General features: G+C 39.7%; 1 protein-coding gene and 1 long non-coding RNA gene across 2 annotated transcripts in view; one reads left to right on the top strand and one right to left on the bottom strand.

The window, feature by feature from the left end:
• Nucleotides 1-17,083, bottom strand: part of LOC144072791 (uncharacterized) — a 92,733-nt gene that overhangs the window by 5,771 nt on the left and 69,879 nt on the right. The gene's annotated exons all lie outside the window — the stretch shown is intronic.
• On the top strand, nt 1,355-13,821 carry LOC144073584 (transcriptional repressor scratch 1-like). The gene is made up of 2 exons (XM_077599545.1): nt 1,355-1,950; nt 9,327-13,821. Exons 1-2 carry the CDS (start codon nt 1,836-1,838, stop codon nt 10,052-10,054), a joined length of 843 nt encoding a protein of 280 aa, XP_077455671.1. The 5' UTR covers nt 1,355-1,835; the 3' UTR covers nt 10,055-13,821.

Below are 17,083 nucleotides of genomic sequence, written 5' to 3'. Positions count from 1 at the left end.
GCCGGGATTGGTCGCATAGTTCCTCCGCTCGCCACCGTGAAATACTTCATTTAGTCCGTGTCAATTTGCCTTAAGGGGCCACGTTCATGCACAATAATGATAATTATTACACCATTCAGCATGATTGCTCTTATTTGCTTGAAAAATTTGTGTCACCAGGGATACGGGCAAGAAAATCCTAGCAGCTGAGAAAATGTAGGCAATGCTGAGGAGTTTATTTAAATAGGTTATTGAATTCCTTTAAATTCATTGCATGGTATTTTTGATTTGGGAATATATACACTCAGCAAAATCACTAACTAACTAACAAACGAAAAATGGAAAACTCCAACATTATTTGAAACTGCATAATATCACACGGGACCTCATGAAATCTCAGTTTTGCAAGCAAGAAGTTTTCTTTGTTTGCAGTTTACCAATTGGAACCACATAAGCATGAAGGGAATATTCGCCCAATGAACAGGAAAGTCATCGTCATCTAGAAAGAGTTCACAGACCCCTGTACCGGCTGCTCAATATATTACTTCCTTTGAGCTGAATGTATTATACATCAGAAAGTGTCTAGTCTTGATTTGAGGTGACTTACATCCTCTATAACTTCACAGCGTGTTGACGCTCCAAAATCGTATTCATCTTGACATTCTATTTCAGCTTTTTGCCTCTTTTGCTGAGATTTCCCCCCAAAAAAGTGTAAAGAAAATAGGATTTACCTTTACATTTTTAAAATGCTTGATGTTGATGTTTGCCCTCTCCTCAACAAGTTTGCTTGGTATCAGATCGGAACTTGGTATCAGCAGATTCTCAAAATCCAGACTATATGATGGTGACATCTCTAATATTCTGTCTCTCATCCACAGTCAGCTTGCAAAGCCTGCTCCCCTAATGAGAACAAGTGCCACAGAAACTGGAAGGCTTGACTGTCTTTTCTGCTTTCCAGTGTTACGGAATGAAAACTTGTAAATACAAGTGCCACCATGTATGACTTTGACAAAGGTATATGAATTTTAATTGTTTTTTTAAGAGTAGCTCTCAGGGGGGAATACAATGGAGATCATTTTTCCCATCCCTTTCAAATATAGTGAATTTCTTGAAATGAGAGTGAAGAAAGAAAGCCGAGAAAAGACAAAAATGAGGGTTTGGTGTGTTAACAGGTTCTATAAATCATCTGGGCCAGTCACTGCTCCCTGGAGAGGAGGGATGGATTAAATTAAGCACTCCTCAACCCCCCTACCATCTCTCACTTTCTCTCTCTCTCTCTACTCTCTCCCTTTCTCTCTCTCTACTCTCTCTCTCTCTCTCTGCCCCATCTGCCTTATAAATGCAGTCAGCTGATCGTCAGACGACACACGCACGGAGCAGCTCGCCGCACAAAGCGGGAGAGGAGAGAGGAGAGAGGGAAGCATCCGAAAGAGAAGAGGAGATGCAGATGGATGCAATCAGCTTGAGGACTACTTCCACGGAGACTGTATGGGACTAAAGATTTCCTCGGCAAGGCTTCCAAAATCCATTTCCCCCCTCCCTCTTTCTCCTCTCCTCTTCTTTTAAGACAAACGCCAATCCGACTCATTCCATACCGCACGTGAGGTTCGCAGCAAGTGCACTTCCGCTCGTGTGCTGTTGCACGGGAAGCCGAGCGAGGGGAACTGTCCGGTGCTGAACTTGCTCCCCAGGAGCCAGTAGTGGAATTTCTATACAGCAGCCAGTCTAAAATTAGAGACCTCAGCAACTATTTGACGAGCTTGCTCCTGGTGGTCACGCTGGCCACGCCGGTCTGCTGGCTTTGCGTGTGTGTGGACTCGTGTGTCTGAGTGCGAGTGTGTGTGTGTTGCACCACCATGCCGAGGTCTTTCCTGGTGAAAAAGGTGAAACTGGATGATTTCTCCACCGGGGAGGATTTGGAGAGCGCCTACCGGCCCAGGACGGAACTCAGCCTGCGGCTACATGACAAAGGTAGGTCGAGCTCAGCTTTAACAGGTGTTTTCGCTCCGGATCCACAATAAGGAGGGACACTAATGTGCATTGCAAACACAGTCCATGGTGGAATGTGCTAAAACTATACGAGCAAATTTAAATCCTCACATTTTTACTTTATTTTTTGAAATATTTGACCAAAGCTTCACCTCTTCTGAATTAAAAGACTATAGTTAAAACATTGGAGCACCCCTTGCTGTGGAATCTAACCACTGGAGTGCCTTTTTTTAAATAATTCAGTCACATCTCTTCCACATAAAATTATAATGATAATAAAAACAATGAAAAACTCAATACTACATTCTAACAGCTAGTCTATTTAAAAGTTATTTTCAACTGGTTGTTAGACAGAATATCAGAGGAACTGAGACCTTTTCAGTTTTTTTAATTGCCTGGTCAATACCCCACCTTCCTAATGCACACCTCCTTAAAAATACTAATTATGGTTCATAAATATGATTCAGTTGGTCATTTACATCAACGTCTGCTTTAAACTTTGGATTTCGTGGGTCATTTAAAGTGCAAGTTCATTCAAAAAGATACTCAACAAGCTTCAGGTGGTGTTGCTAATGGTCCATCTGTTTAAAGATCAATGGGCACTAGCAATGCAGTGGATGCTACAAAGTCAAATGTCCTTCATTTTGCATAATTTCGACTTTTCCAGAAAATATGTAGCTAAATTTGCTATGAACCACCGTCATATGTGACGTCAGCGTATCGCGCTTGGCCTTGCAATGAGTCCAAAATTCCCTGCGTCTTGTGAAAGAAACAAATGGTTCAAGGAGCGTTAAGAGAAGAGAAATGGAAGAATTGAAAAACAATAGAAGTCAATTTTAAGGTCAATTATGCAACTTCATTATGTAAGTGTTATTGCTATTATCATAACATTGGAGTTACAGTATTGAACACCTGTTACCAGATGCCTTTGCCTTTTGCATTCAATTTGACCTCAACAGGGCTTTTGTTGATGATTATCTAGGTATGACGGGACTCCCCATATGTCTGAAATGTCTGAAAACACAGATATTGGGAACTGTGTGACACTTAAATACTACAAAAATAAAGGTTTACGTAGTTGAGCCGGTGTAATGGTGCATTTGCGGAACTTGGCATCTACACTGTGTGAGCTTTGCGACTGACTGGTGAGCCATCAAGAGTATACAATCAGCCTTTCGGTCAGAGACAGCTGGGATTGGCTCCAATTTCTTACAAGGCATGATAGATGGTATGGAAAATGAAGTGACTCAAAGTAGATTTTGACGTGTCCAATCTTAATCACATGGCATAAACATTGTTTGTGTTATGAAAAATAGTAGCACTTATGCATGATAGGACTTTGGTTATAGATGTAACTTTGCCCTTTATCTAAGGTGACATTGATGGATTAGTTTCACACTTATTATTAATATGCTATATTACGCTTATGAAATGTCAATGAAAGGTTATAGATACTGACAGTTTTATCAGAAAAAGCAAACCATAGAAAATTTACCAATGTGCATTTGCGTTATAGGAGCTTCACATATTGTTGAAGCAGTGCCTAGATATGACATAACTATAAACTCATTCATTCATTTTCCGTACTGCTTATCTTCACAAGGGTCACTGGGGGTTCTGAAGCCTATCCCAGCTAACTACAGGCACTAGGCGGGGACACCGTGAGACCGTGGCCAGCCAATTGCAGGACACAAGGAGACAGACAAGCATATGCGCTCACACTCATACCTCGGGGCAATTTTGTGTGTTCAAACAGCCTACACTGCATGTTTTTGGGATGTGGGAGGAAAATTGAAGTGCCTAGTGAAAATCCACACAAGCCCAGGGAGAACATGCAAACTCCCCACAGGAAGCGGAAAACCTGGAATTGAACCCTCGCTCTTACAACTGTAGGGCCGACACGCTACCACACTCCCGCCAGTCCACCTAACTACCAACTGTAAAAAAAAATCTCTAACCTTAAGCTCTTGTTTGAAAACCATTCAACCAACACACCTGAGAATAATGGAAAAAAGGCCGTAAACATAACTTCTAAAACATCAATCATTTGTCTCGCATTTGCCTGATCTAGTAATTTACGAGTAGTGTATAAAGCTCTCTTTAAATAACCCCTGTTGGATTTTCCACATAGAATGATTATGTGACTCAACAGGTTTGACTTGTGATTGATGAGTGTGGTCTAGTCACACTTGAATGCAGAGAATGTTTTTAGTACTTGTAGTCTTCAGTCAGCCCGCTTGCTGTACATCCTCCAGTGGCAGTGTGACTCATTGTTGTGTGCTGTGAACTTCAATACACCCTTGAACAGACGTCTCCACGCATTCTCTCCCTCCCTCTACCCGGGCGCCACTGACACGTAGTTGCATCAGCGTGTGGCTCCCGCGCCTGACCCTCACTTGTGTTTGCGCGTCAGCAAAGAGACGGCGAGGGGGGAAAAAAAAAAAGAAAACTGTCAGTCGTATTCATCATGTCGAGGCTAAGAAGCTCTGTATAGCTTCACACGCGACCTGTAGTCCTGCATTACCTTTTTCTACATAGTTCTTCCCCTCCCTCTCTCCTCAAATTTTTCACATGGCGTTCACTGCAGTGCAGGATTTCGCCTCGCCGAGCCACTGTGCGATAGCAGTAACTTTCTGCTCGGATGAAGCAGAGTTGGCAATAATTGATATCCCACTTGTGTTGTTTTGTGTGTAATGGGACTGCGCGGATAAGAGGGCTGCCCTGCAGATATATTCTAGTCATGCAGAGGTTAGCTTTTCTGCTGAATAATATTGTAGCTGCATAAAACTAAGACTACTTCATTCAGAGTCCACATAATAATCATAAAAATGACATCAGTGATTTTATTTTGAACATCATGGTTCAAATGATTAAGGTCATAACAGCCCTGCGATTGTTGTGCAGTTCATTTTCTATTTGTTTGTTTAGTCACAACAAGAAGATAGAACCAATTGATGAATGGACATTTATTTTGTATTGATAATGATGTTTAGCCTGTCTGCCTCGATAGGTTATGAGTGGCTTTCCATCATGGGTTTTTACATGTTTCAGCCATATTTTCTTTGGACACCCCAGCATGTTGTGTTTATTGAGCGGGATAATCACTAGGAAATAGGTGAATGGGGCAGTTTAAAGTCATTCTGACATAGTAAAAATAAGCAATCGGAAATGTACACCACATATGAAACTTGCACAAGTTGTCACAATGTTGTGGCTGGTCACAGTATACAGACATACCACTACTTACAAATGCCTCTAGGTACAAAAGTTTCAGGTTACGATTTTTTATATACAAATAAATGACTCGAGATACGAAAAAGATCCAAGTTACGAAATCCCCCAAAAAGTAAATGCATATCCTTATCCATTATTTTATTTTGAATTCCTCTTATTAAGCGATAAAAACTACAATTGCCACGTGGCACATATTGTCAAATTTTAAAATGTACTACAAAGTAACTGGCGGACAAACACGGTTATTACATCTATAACGGCCGCGGAGGTAGATATTTCAGTGGCGCAGGGCACATTTCCATATGCTTTATTTATTTTGAGACATTAATAAATCATTTCCTTATAATTTTCTCTCATTTTTGTATGTTTCCTTAGATCTTTCATACAAAACTGGGACACATTGACCAATTTTAAGGGGGTTAGTTAGTAGTTGTGTGAGGACCGTGGAATGAATTGGAGAATTTACATATAAAGTACACCTCTACTTACTAAATTTTCAAGTTACGAAAAAAGTCTTGGAACCAATTAATTTTGTGAGTAGAGGTACAACTGTATTTTTATTTACTGCATAGTGTCTACTAGAAATCTTATTGCTATTTTATAAGTGTACAATGCCAAGCTGGTGTCCTAAATCCACAACAAGACCGTGTTTAGCTATAAAAATTTATATTAGGCTAGGCAACTTTAAAGACCCAGATGGAGAATATTTAGGAACCTATTGTCTTTCATGTTGTTGTTGCTCATACTCGAAGTCCTGAAGTCTTTATTTTTTTGTCAGAATGTATGATGAGTGTTCAGCAATGTGTTATTAGAATGTACGTGTGCTATACTGTATGGATATGTACTTATTCGTTTTGGACATCACTGCTGTAAAACAACAGACAGGTTTATGATTAATTGCATTATTTAATACATAGCAGCATGATATACTTATTTGGACTCCATAAAATATAAGATTAGACTAAATCCATTGAAATTACTGATTATCAATATCAATATCAAATTTTTCTGAATCCGATTGATGTATGCATAAAAAATAATTTGCAGTTAAATTTACAGAATACAACAATCAAATGTTGTTCATGCCGATATTTATAGTGTCCGAGTAATTAGCATGTCTGCATGATAGTGCTGCAATTTGAATTTCACATCTTTTTAGTATATTTACATGTTGCACTTTAGATTCACAAGTTTTCTTTGGGTATTGCAGTATTATCCTATTTTCCAAATATATGTATTCTTTGGCTGCCTTTCATTCCAATCCATTTGAAGTGAGAGAAATATCACAATTCAAATAGATAGGAAGAAGAATAGGATAAGTCTTGTAGAAAATACAATTTGAATTGGACTCTGTTGTGACACCAGTCATGCCCTTTCAAATCCCATAGGTAATGCCATATTGCACACATCCCACAACATAATACTAGTGCAGGGATGTCCAAACCAGTTCTCAAGGGTTGCCGGTGAAGTTTTGGTTCTAACTGATCCCTTAAAGACGTTACAAAGATGAGGTTTCTGCCGGAACAAGCAGCACAACTGCAAATTACTCTACACTTTTAACATACCAGATGAGTGAAAAAATCTCCTGGTAGCCTGGCAAGTCACCCTGACTTTGGCCATGTACAAGATACATAGAAAGTCTGCTCTACGGTTTGGGATGGATTTTATGGGGAAAAAAGTACAGACTGAATCTGAATGAACCAATCAAAGAAGCACAGAGAAAAATTGTATGCAACTCATACAGGTGCTGTCAGTCAAAGTCAATTTCTAATTCATAAACAGTCACGGCAGGTAGTGAAATCAAATGAGGGAACGGTGAACAAAAACTCCAGTTTTTGTGGGGGGGAAATCCAAGCATGCATAAACAAGTACAGTACTTGTTTTGGAAAAGAGAACAAATTCTAAAAGTTGCCTTGAAATATTTGTGGTGTTAGGTCTGCCTTTGACTCAGAATGACTGCAAGTCTGAGCATACAGCTCCAACGTTTGTTTTTCTTTTTGTCTCAGTCTTCAAATAAGACTTTACAGAAAATCGCTGAACAAAGTGCCATCAAGATCAAGTCTGCGACAGCAGCCACTTCTTCAGATATTTGGGAAAAGAGAAGAGAATGTAAATCAAGCTCCAAAACTCCCAAAGTTGTAAAATAAATTGTGTGATTTGTCAGTAAAGATTGGAGTGGAAATTATAAGCAGAGAAGTCCAGACAAACTTGCCATCTAACTTGTAAATTGTGAAGGTTAGGCTGCCCGGCCAAAAATAAGTCAAAAAGTACAATATTTTTTTTGTGTGAAAGCGCCCACATTTACCAACAGGTCTTCCATAAGAATTTAAATTATGTATTAGTCTTGAGCTGATGGTGGGTGTAAAGTTGTCAATAACTATAATGACAGCTTTTCTTGTACACTATACTTTCAAGTGCACAAAACTGTCAAAACAATGTAAAGTAGCTACAAATGAAAAAGTGAACACATCTCTTATAGATGCATCTTATTACGCCTTTGGACAATATTTCCATTATGGCAGACAAGCCAACAAAACACATGTATAAAAGGAACAATTCCTAGTTAAAGGACTTCAGATATGGAAGCACATTTATCTATCAGACTCTTAAAAGCATGCAGTCAATATTAAAAGTTAACGGTGCAAGGTTTATTCCAACAAATGCTTGTTTTTTTTCCACTCCGGTTTAGGGAGGCTCTTTCTCCACTTCAGTAAAGTATGTAAGAAAGCCATGCTGCATTTAACACATTAGTCGTAAAAAAAACATGCTAGCAAATAACATTTGGATATAGAATGTGGCTGTTGGCCATAGTAAAGAGATCAATATCAGTTCGAAGGGAGAAAGTAAGAAAAAGGACTGCGGCAACAAAGTGGATACTGTGACGTACAGTACAGCTCAAGATTCCAAGAATACAAATCTGCTTGACAAGTTAGTGTTTACTGACTTTTATTGAGACCAAGACCAATTAAAAGGCAAGGTCCCCATCTGCTTTAGTCGGTTTGTGCCACATTTCCCCATTTGATATAGAAGAAGGCACAGGGCGTAACTTATGCGGTATCAATCTTTTGTCATGCTCTCTGAGGCTCAAGCTTCTCGGGCACACCTCGGAGCCATGCGGCAAACTGTTACTTTGTTACCCCAGTAAAGCGCCTTATTTGTAACAGCGAGTTACAACATATATAAATAACACTGGGCAATTTCGCAAAGTGTGAGGAGGCTTTTTACAACGTGTATATGTAATGGAAACAAACCCTTCACTCGCTTCACTCTTAAATCTTTTGTTATGTTACGGGTCAAATTGACCTGATTTGGGGATCACATTTCTGTTCCTGAAAAACCAAAAAAATGAGCAGGTTTCATATGTTTTATACCAAAATGGTTTAGCTTTATTCGTGCATTTTGTTTGTTTGTTCCCGACAAACACAAAGAGTTTAGGAGGAAATGGAACTGAGCAACTCTTGCATGAGGGATAAAATTCAGTTGGTCCTTTTAGGCAGGGGAGGCTACTGTAAGATGGAAACTGCAATTGTATATCTCATAAATGTCTTAATGAAAAAGTTGTGTGTGTGGCAGAGGGTTAAAAGTCATGTGATGTCAACTTGAACGGAGTCCTAATGAGGCAGCTGTTGAAAAGGTTAAATGAGAGTCAAATTGGCATTGCAAGAAAAATGAAAGCAATATTTGGCCCAAAATTAACCACACTTGGGATTCCTAAACCCAAATTTTACATGTTCTATAGAATGCAACAAGTTTAATTATTAACTAATGCGAATTATTTTTTTTGCATAAATGCAGTTTGAAGTCAGCTGGGGTAGGCTCCGGCAACCCCCGCAGCCCTTACGAGGATGCGCAGAACGGAAGATGAATGAATGAATAAACGTATTGAAATGCATTGTTCTACACTTCGTTAGCAACTAGAAATAGTGACATTGGAAACGCAAGAAGCAAAAGTAGAGCTAGGGCCTAAAGAAGACATGTGTCTTCCCTTTCAAATTTTTGTGTAAAGCAATCCTTCCATCATATCAAAAAGTCCACATTGTCATAAAATGCATTTACAGAGCTGTTTTTTGAATGAAAAACAAAGTCCAAAATCTTAGCTGCATTGTTTTTTTCTCGCCTCACAGCTGGTTACATCAGCGACTACATCAGCCCATCAGTGTACGATGGCGAGAGCGACGGTGGGATCAAGGTACCCTCACCGGACCCGCTCTACGACGGTATCCACAGCGACTACGGCGCCCCGGACTCGGAGTCTCCAGACAGCCCGGGATCCGAGCTCACCGACGGCTACATCAACGGCGACGCCGCGGTCAGCGACGGCTACTCGGTGGACGCCTTTTACATCACGGACGGCCGTTCGAGAAGGAAAACCATGGGCAGCCCTCGCACCATCCAAAGGCACACGTGCAACGAGTGCGGCAAGACCTACGCCACGTCGTCCAACTTGAGCCGACACAAACAGACGCACCGCTCGCTGGACAGCAAGCTGGCCAAAAAATGCCCCACCTGCGGCAAGGTGTACGTGTCCATGCCCGCCATGGCCATGCACCTGCTCACGCACGACCTCAAACACAAGTGCGATGTGTGCAGCAAGGCGTTCAGCCGGCCATGGCTCTTGCAGGGCCACATGCGCTCGCACACGGGCGAGAAGCCCTTCGGCTGCGCTCACTGCGGGAAAGCCTTCGCTGACCGTTCAAACCTGCGCGCTCACATGCAGACGCACTCGGCCTTCAAGCACTTCAAGTGCAAACGCTGCAACAAGACCTTCGCGCTCAAGAGTTACCTGAACAAGCACTACGAGTCGGCCTGCTTCAAAGGCCAATTCTCCCCTCTTGGGCCATTGGATGCATGACCCCCCAACCAATTGCAAAAAAAACCCCGAACAAACTACAAACCTAAATCGCCATTATTCTTACCCACTGACCCAAATGATCAATTCTTTTTGGTTCTGAACCCGCTTTTTCTTCCATGCTCACATTCTGCACTTCGCTTTGCCCCGCAACCAATTAATGGTGATGACGATAGCACAATTTTGAAGATGAAGGATTGAACTATTTTACGCATGCACATCCCGACAAAACAAACTGTTCACTTCTTCTTCTTCCTGTTCTGGATAGAGACGATAATATTACAAACATGGCTTCTATCCAGTGCCGAGATACAGAGTACTGGTACAAACTTATACGTGGATGATGGTACAAACAGCAAGCTAACAGCTGCTGCTCTGCACTACAATGCATAGAAAGAGTTTTTCCTTTTACTTTTGGAGGAATAATAGTAATAATGATAGTAATAACAATGATGATGATAATAATGATAACAATGTTCTTCTGCACCAAGTGACCATATTCTCTTCACTACTGAGGTAGAAATGTATTTATTTGATTATTTATTATTTGTATATATGTTTAAATGTTTGCACTTTATTTTATTTATCCCCCTTTTCTACCACTACAGGCCAAAGCATATGTCACTTTTGGTTTTTATATTTTTTTAAATTATGTTGTTTAAGCTTTTCTTATTTTTATTATTACTTTACATTTTTGCATGCAAAAAATATCTATGCCGACATCATACAAAGCTTTTTTTTTGGTTTGTTTTAACGCCAAATTCAAATGACAAGGGCAATATTTTTCTCTTGGAGCTTCTGTAGGACATTTTTCAGAGCAATAATCACACTAATGCATGGTATTTTATGATGAACTTACGAAGTATTACCTACTACTGTATAGCAGTTTTAAAAATCAGGTATGTTTTACTTCACCTATAGTCATAAAAAAGACAAATATTGCAGACATCAGGGAACATGCCAATGTAGTGTTAGCGAAACAAAAGAAACAAAAAATCTTTCCTCTTGTTATGCACTGCCTGCCTCTTAGTGAGTAGAACTAATGTAGGATTCTGGGGTACAGGAGCTGGGATCAGCTGTTGTTACTGCACTCTGGGATAAATAAATGTGTTCAGAACCTCTCTTGAAAAAAACAACAACAAAAAAAACAAGCCGAATCGACTTTAAATGCAATGCATTATTCAACCACACATAACGTGCGCATTCTTAGACCACGGAAAAATCGTGCACTTATGGCTGGCACCTTCACATTTACAACCCCCACTTATACATTAGTCCTGCTTGTTCTGCAGCAGGCCCCATTCATTCCTATTGAGCCAAAAAACAGGATTAACCCACAAGTCATATAAGGGAGGGCCCAGAACAATAAATGGTGCAAGTGATGATCTCTATAGCTGATAGCAGTGCGGCTGAACCCAGCTTTCTAAGCCCAAAAAACATCCGCTGTAGATTCCTGGAGCTTCCCTGGAGACACTTTGAGGACACACACAACTGCACAAAAACATTTGTGCTCAGTAATGACGATTGGTGTTACGTAACCTTGCGAGATGCACACACACAGACTCGGAGCGACCCGGAGAGAACATCTGCGCAGTCTGATTAAACTCCACACCCCACTCAAGCTTTTAAAAATGGGAAATAATAGGTTTAATATGAACAAGTGATTCTCTTACAAAGGACTTGGGATAATTCCGCTATTTCCCCCAGCGTATGTAACCTTTATTTAATCACACTTTGAGATGAAGATCCCGAGTTTAAGGAGATTATTTAATTAGTGATTTGCCTTTCACTACACATTATTTTAGGGTTATAAGGATAAAAGGAGAATTTGCACTGAACGTGCACTTATGCCCTATTTTTACCTTGATCTCAGATATAAACTAACAGCTCTTGAATGGAGACAAACACTTCTGAAAAGGTTGTGAAGGCAGCAGTTTTGTATGAAGCCGCTACATTGCCGCACTCGATCTAATCTTGAACCCTTTGAAAAATGAGCCTCAAAAGCAAAAGTATTTTTAACCAGGAATTTATTTTAGAAAAAAAACAGGGTGGAGTAAAAGCAAAGCAAAAGATAAAAGAAAAAAAATCACAAAAGCAACAAAGATAAGGTTTGAGTGTTTGCTAAGTGTGAAATCGGTGCAATATTAAATAGGAGCTGAACAGCCAATAGGAATTTAGTGAATTGGGTAAAGATGGTGTCATTATAATAGGAATACAATTAACTAGAACGCCAACCTCCAAGCATGCCAACACAATCTGACTTGTTTGATTTTGATAATAACAATCCTTTAAATATTCTTTCCCTTCAGTCCCCTAACTGGTCATAATAATCATTACAAGAATAAACACAAAACAGTGATTACAGTTGAGATTTTACAAAAGCACAAAACTAATTCATTTCTTCCTGTTCAGGTTGTAGGTATTTATCAATGCCCAGGCGAGAGGGTTTAATGCATGTCATCCATTGACGACTGACATCCATTGTCACGTTATCCGGGCTCAGATCTCGATAGCCTGTTCCCCGAACCAATTCATCAAAATGATGTAAACTACCTTGGCCACTATTTATTTACACATGGCTTAAGGAGATGTGTTGCTTAGGTTAGTATCTTACCTATCTCTAGTTTCAAAAACATTTCCGATTTTTTTTGTATGTGTAGCCATTTATATTGCAAACAAAATGTGGCTCTTAGATAAATCTGTGACATGAAACACAGACACTGTAGCAATGTGTCAAGTGTCACAGATTTTATGGAATAAATGGGGTACCTTCAGGGTTACTCCGTCGTCACGATTTCGTAGCAATGTTCTGTGCTAGCACAGCCAACATTTTCTGAAAGCGATTTGGGCGTGTTATTTGTTTTGTCATACGGTGGTGACATTTTTCACCTGTTGAGGCTGTATAAGTCTGGCGTGTATGGATCGTGTTCATACTGCAGAAAAATCAGATATAGATCCGATTTTATGACCAGAGGTCAGTTTTGAAATATTCAGAATTAGACTGTTCACACCGCATGAATAAAAATCAGATACGTCTTTCGTATGGGCCAATACATCAAATATGACTTGCAGTGTGATTGTAGTCATAAACTGAGATTCTACCACCAAATTGTTGAATCTTCACAAACACATTTTTAACCTGAACGCTCTACAAAATTCCCAAACACGGCTGCATTAAAATCTCAGTATGCCAGGACACAAACACCATCCATGGAAATAAAGGCTAAGATCTTGGGCTAGGCACCTTTTCAATGCAATTATCTTCAAAGCTGCAAAAGATATCTATTAACAAATCCCTGAATTCCTGTTACAATCCTCTGACCTGCAGTTTTTGATCACTATGAAGGTATTACTCAAAGTTGAGTGTCTCCATGTTAGCTCCGAATTGTTTGCTCTCTAAGCACTTCCATTCTAATCATGTCCACCTTGAAAGAAAGTAGCACAATGAAACTAACTAGAATTCAGGTAGAGAAGAATTGAAAACTTGTACTAGCTTAACCTCTCTTCTTTTTTCTTTTTTGTATTTCTGAGCTGAAGGGGTCTGCGTTGACCGAACTAATCACTTATTGGACAAGGGTTTGTAAAAGGACTGAGGCGTTTTTACCGCTGTACAGTGATATCTTACACACTTTATCTCAGGAGATTCTGGGCTCTCTGGTGCAGAGGGAGGGTCTCCTGGGTCTCTTGAGCCAGTATTTAGACAATGTAAGCACAATGAACACAAAGCATTTTGTGGCACTTCATAATAAAGAACTATCTTAACCAACAAAGATGCTTTGTTGTCTTAGTTTTCCTTTCGTGGTTAAGAAAAAATGGTTGTAAATAATCACTTTAAAACCACATAAGTATATTCAAATGAATTCATCTTTAAGTTCCATCCTTCGTTTGCATAGAAGAGCCTTCTTTCCGGACACATCTATATAATATTAGCCAGGCCAATATTATACTGTATGTTTAAAGAGATACAGAGATAAAGTGAGGGGGCATAGTGGGCTCATTAGCACTCTAACGGCTGCAAGCTGCTCGCCAGTAATGGGCTGCTTTTCTTTGCTTAAACAAACACTGCAGTTTCCTAAATCAATATGTGGACATTTAGCAGTGGGTAGCCAGAGTGACGTAGCGTCCCCTTTCACTTTCAAGTCTATTTCCCTTTTGGTTAGCTCAGTTGAATCCTTGACCTTCGCCCATTCATCCTCTAAAATGGGAAAATACTTGAAACTGAGTGATATTTAGTAGATTCTGAGACTGTGTTTCTCAGTAATTGAGGAACTGCAGTGCTGAGCTGCAATCTGCCGAGGTGCTGTTGATTATCCCTTTATCGGGCACTCATTTACCTCTTTGGCTGTCATTGAAGGTGCTTAAATGTCCAATCCATTTTAACTCAAAGTGATCATTCATGGCCTCTTCCAGGCAAAATAGATTGGACATCTAGCACTGTCAATGGCACTAAAATATATATTAAATGCTGGCCACCCTAGCTAAAGTGCCTATCACTGCCAATGGCAGGTTAATGGTAAATGTGAAAAAAAATCATGTTGCCATAACCAGTGTCTTTTTACTTATTATTATTATGTTATCATGTTTTTGTTTTTTTATTCACAATTTATTTACTCATAAAATTATATGGAAATAATATTCCCAATTGAGACCTGATGTCCACATATGTGCACATAGGTTTTTGGATCATGCAGACTACATTTTTTATCCAAATGTTAACATTGTTTATGTGGATGCAAAATATTTGTTGTTGTTGTCGTCTTATCTCCATCCATCCATAATCCATCCTTTTCAGTGCTGCTTATCATTGTCTTGGTTACTGGAGACTATCCAAGTTACAGTCTCATTCAGATATATAAATATACAGCATCGACAATATTTTATTTTAACAATAGAAAAAAAAACTTTGTTTTTGGCTCTACCGCACAATGTTGCATGTTGCATGAAATGAAATCTAGTTGCTCTCTGCTTTGTTGATTCTCATGGTTTTTCATTATATTTGTTATTTACTAAAGCCTGACCCCAAAGCGACTACAGACCTTTCTATTTTGGGACAAAATGATCCAATATGCCATTTTTTTCTCTCTTGGAAAACAAAAAACAAACTGCTGTTGCTGCCGTCAACACGTGTAGCCTCGGACGCTAAAAACAATCACCGCTATCTAAAGGGGCAGAGATGCTACTAAAATACACAATGCAGCAGCACTTTGCAGCTTTATCAAGTCCAGTACATCCCGCGACTTCAACTAGAAAATTGGTTTCACAGCAGTGACGCTGCACACCTATGAATCACCTTCAGCACCCCCACCACACACTTCTTTTGATCCCTCTATCACCCCCTCCATTATCTTCATCCTCCTCATCATCATCACCTTTTCCTTTACCCTTCTGCCTCCAACCTCTCTTCTTCTGTTGCCAAGTTGAACCAGGCCATTGGGTCTTTGAGGACCTGCAAGCCATTTAACTCCTGCTAGATAATAAGTCTTAGAATATAGCTCCCCTCAGATAATAAGCTTTATCGCTTGATTGCCTTGCACTCTCCAGACTGTCTTTAGATTCCTGTCCAGGGACCAAGTCAAGCGAATCACGCACCATTTCCTTCCTGGCAAGTCAAATTAACACTGCACTTCTGTGTGTGTGCGTGTATGTGGCTAGGAAGGACCGAGGAAGAGCCAAGGGTGCGGAATAAAATCCAACAAGTAACGGTTAAGCAACAATACTGAAGACACCTGTATCCTTTAACAGCTCCACAGGTGTCTCATTAAACAGTTACTTTATGAAGAGTTTATATGTTTCCATGCCTCATCAGCAGTCACCTTTTTAAGACTGGCGTAAAGATGTAAATTTAGAGTGTACTTATACAGCGCTATCACCAGTGGATTAGAGGACATGGGCGAAAAGTAGACAGACACTCAAGAGAAAATTACATTAAATCGGGGTCACGTGGGGCGTGAAAGGGCAAAGATGTGTAATAATGTGATGTCATGGTGATGACCACCACTTGTATGTGATCAGTGCAGGATGAGGGAACAGCAATCTAATAACGATATGACCTTTTCCCAGCAGTTTCCCTTTGGGTTCACTCAAGCTCACTTTTATTTATATATTTAGTTTTAATAATCACAGATAACACACAGTTCAAATGACTTGAATTTACTGAGTGTAAGCTCTGTTGGCAATGTCCTCCAAACAAGCTTAAGTATCTTATATTTTATATTCATAACTTTAAAGCAGGATGCCTTTAATTATGATCAAGTATACTTTTTTGAAAATGAAAATGTTAACACTTTTACTAAATATTCAATTCAAGTACTTTTTAAAGGTTTTTAGTAAATAAGATTATTAAAATGAAAAATCTAATAAATACTATGGAAATATACCACATTTATGAGATCCTGGGTTTTAATTATTCTCTGCTCAAACCTTACTGTGAGGTGTTAATATGTTTTCTTTATGTCTGCACAGTCCTGCAGTAGTCCTCAGTCTACTCTTTGCTTCACATTCCAAAAAAAGATCTATACTTGCTTCATTGGCAACTTCAAATAGTCCACGGCTGTGAACAATTGTTTGTCTAGACATGCTATAGATGGATCTATATTTAAATTTTTGGCATATACAGAGTAGGCTGGGTGGCAAGAAGTCACAAACATGATGGCAGGCCATGAAGATATGACAAACAGCGGGTGAAATATTTGATACATAAACACACTAAGCGTTAAATATGTATTGGTGACAAAATGGAAATAATTCAAATACCATATGACAGGGGTGGCCAACTGTAGTCCTCGAGAGCTGCTATCCGGTCTGTTTTCTATATCTCCCTCCTCTACCACACCTGAATCAAATGATCAACTTATCAGCAAGCTGTCCAGAAGCTTGATACCGATCACGATTTTTGGATTCAGGTGTGTTGGTGGAGGGAGATATGGAAAACAGACCGGATAGTAGCTCTTGAGGACCGGAGTTGGCCACCCCTGCCCTATGAGATCACGGATAATGGCTTCGTACCATCAGCTCTGGCTAGAACGGTATTCA

This window comes from Stigmatopora argus, chromosome 4, assembly GCF_051989625.1.
Source record: "Stigmatopora argus isolate UIUO_Sarg chromosome 4, RoL_Sarg_1.0, whole genome shotgun sequence".
Classification (NCBI taxonomy): Eukaryota; Metazoa; Chordata; class Actinopteri; order Syngnathiformes; family Syngnathidae; genus Stigmatopora; species Stigmatopora argus.
This window is presented reverse-complemented; position numbering and strand designations above follow the sequence as displayed.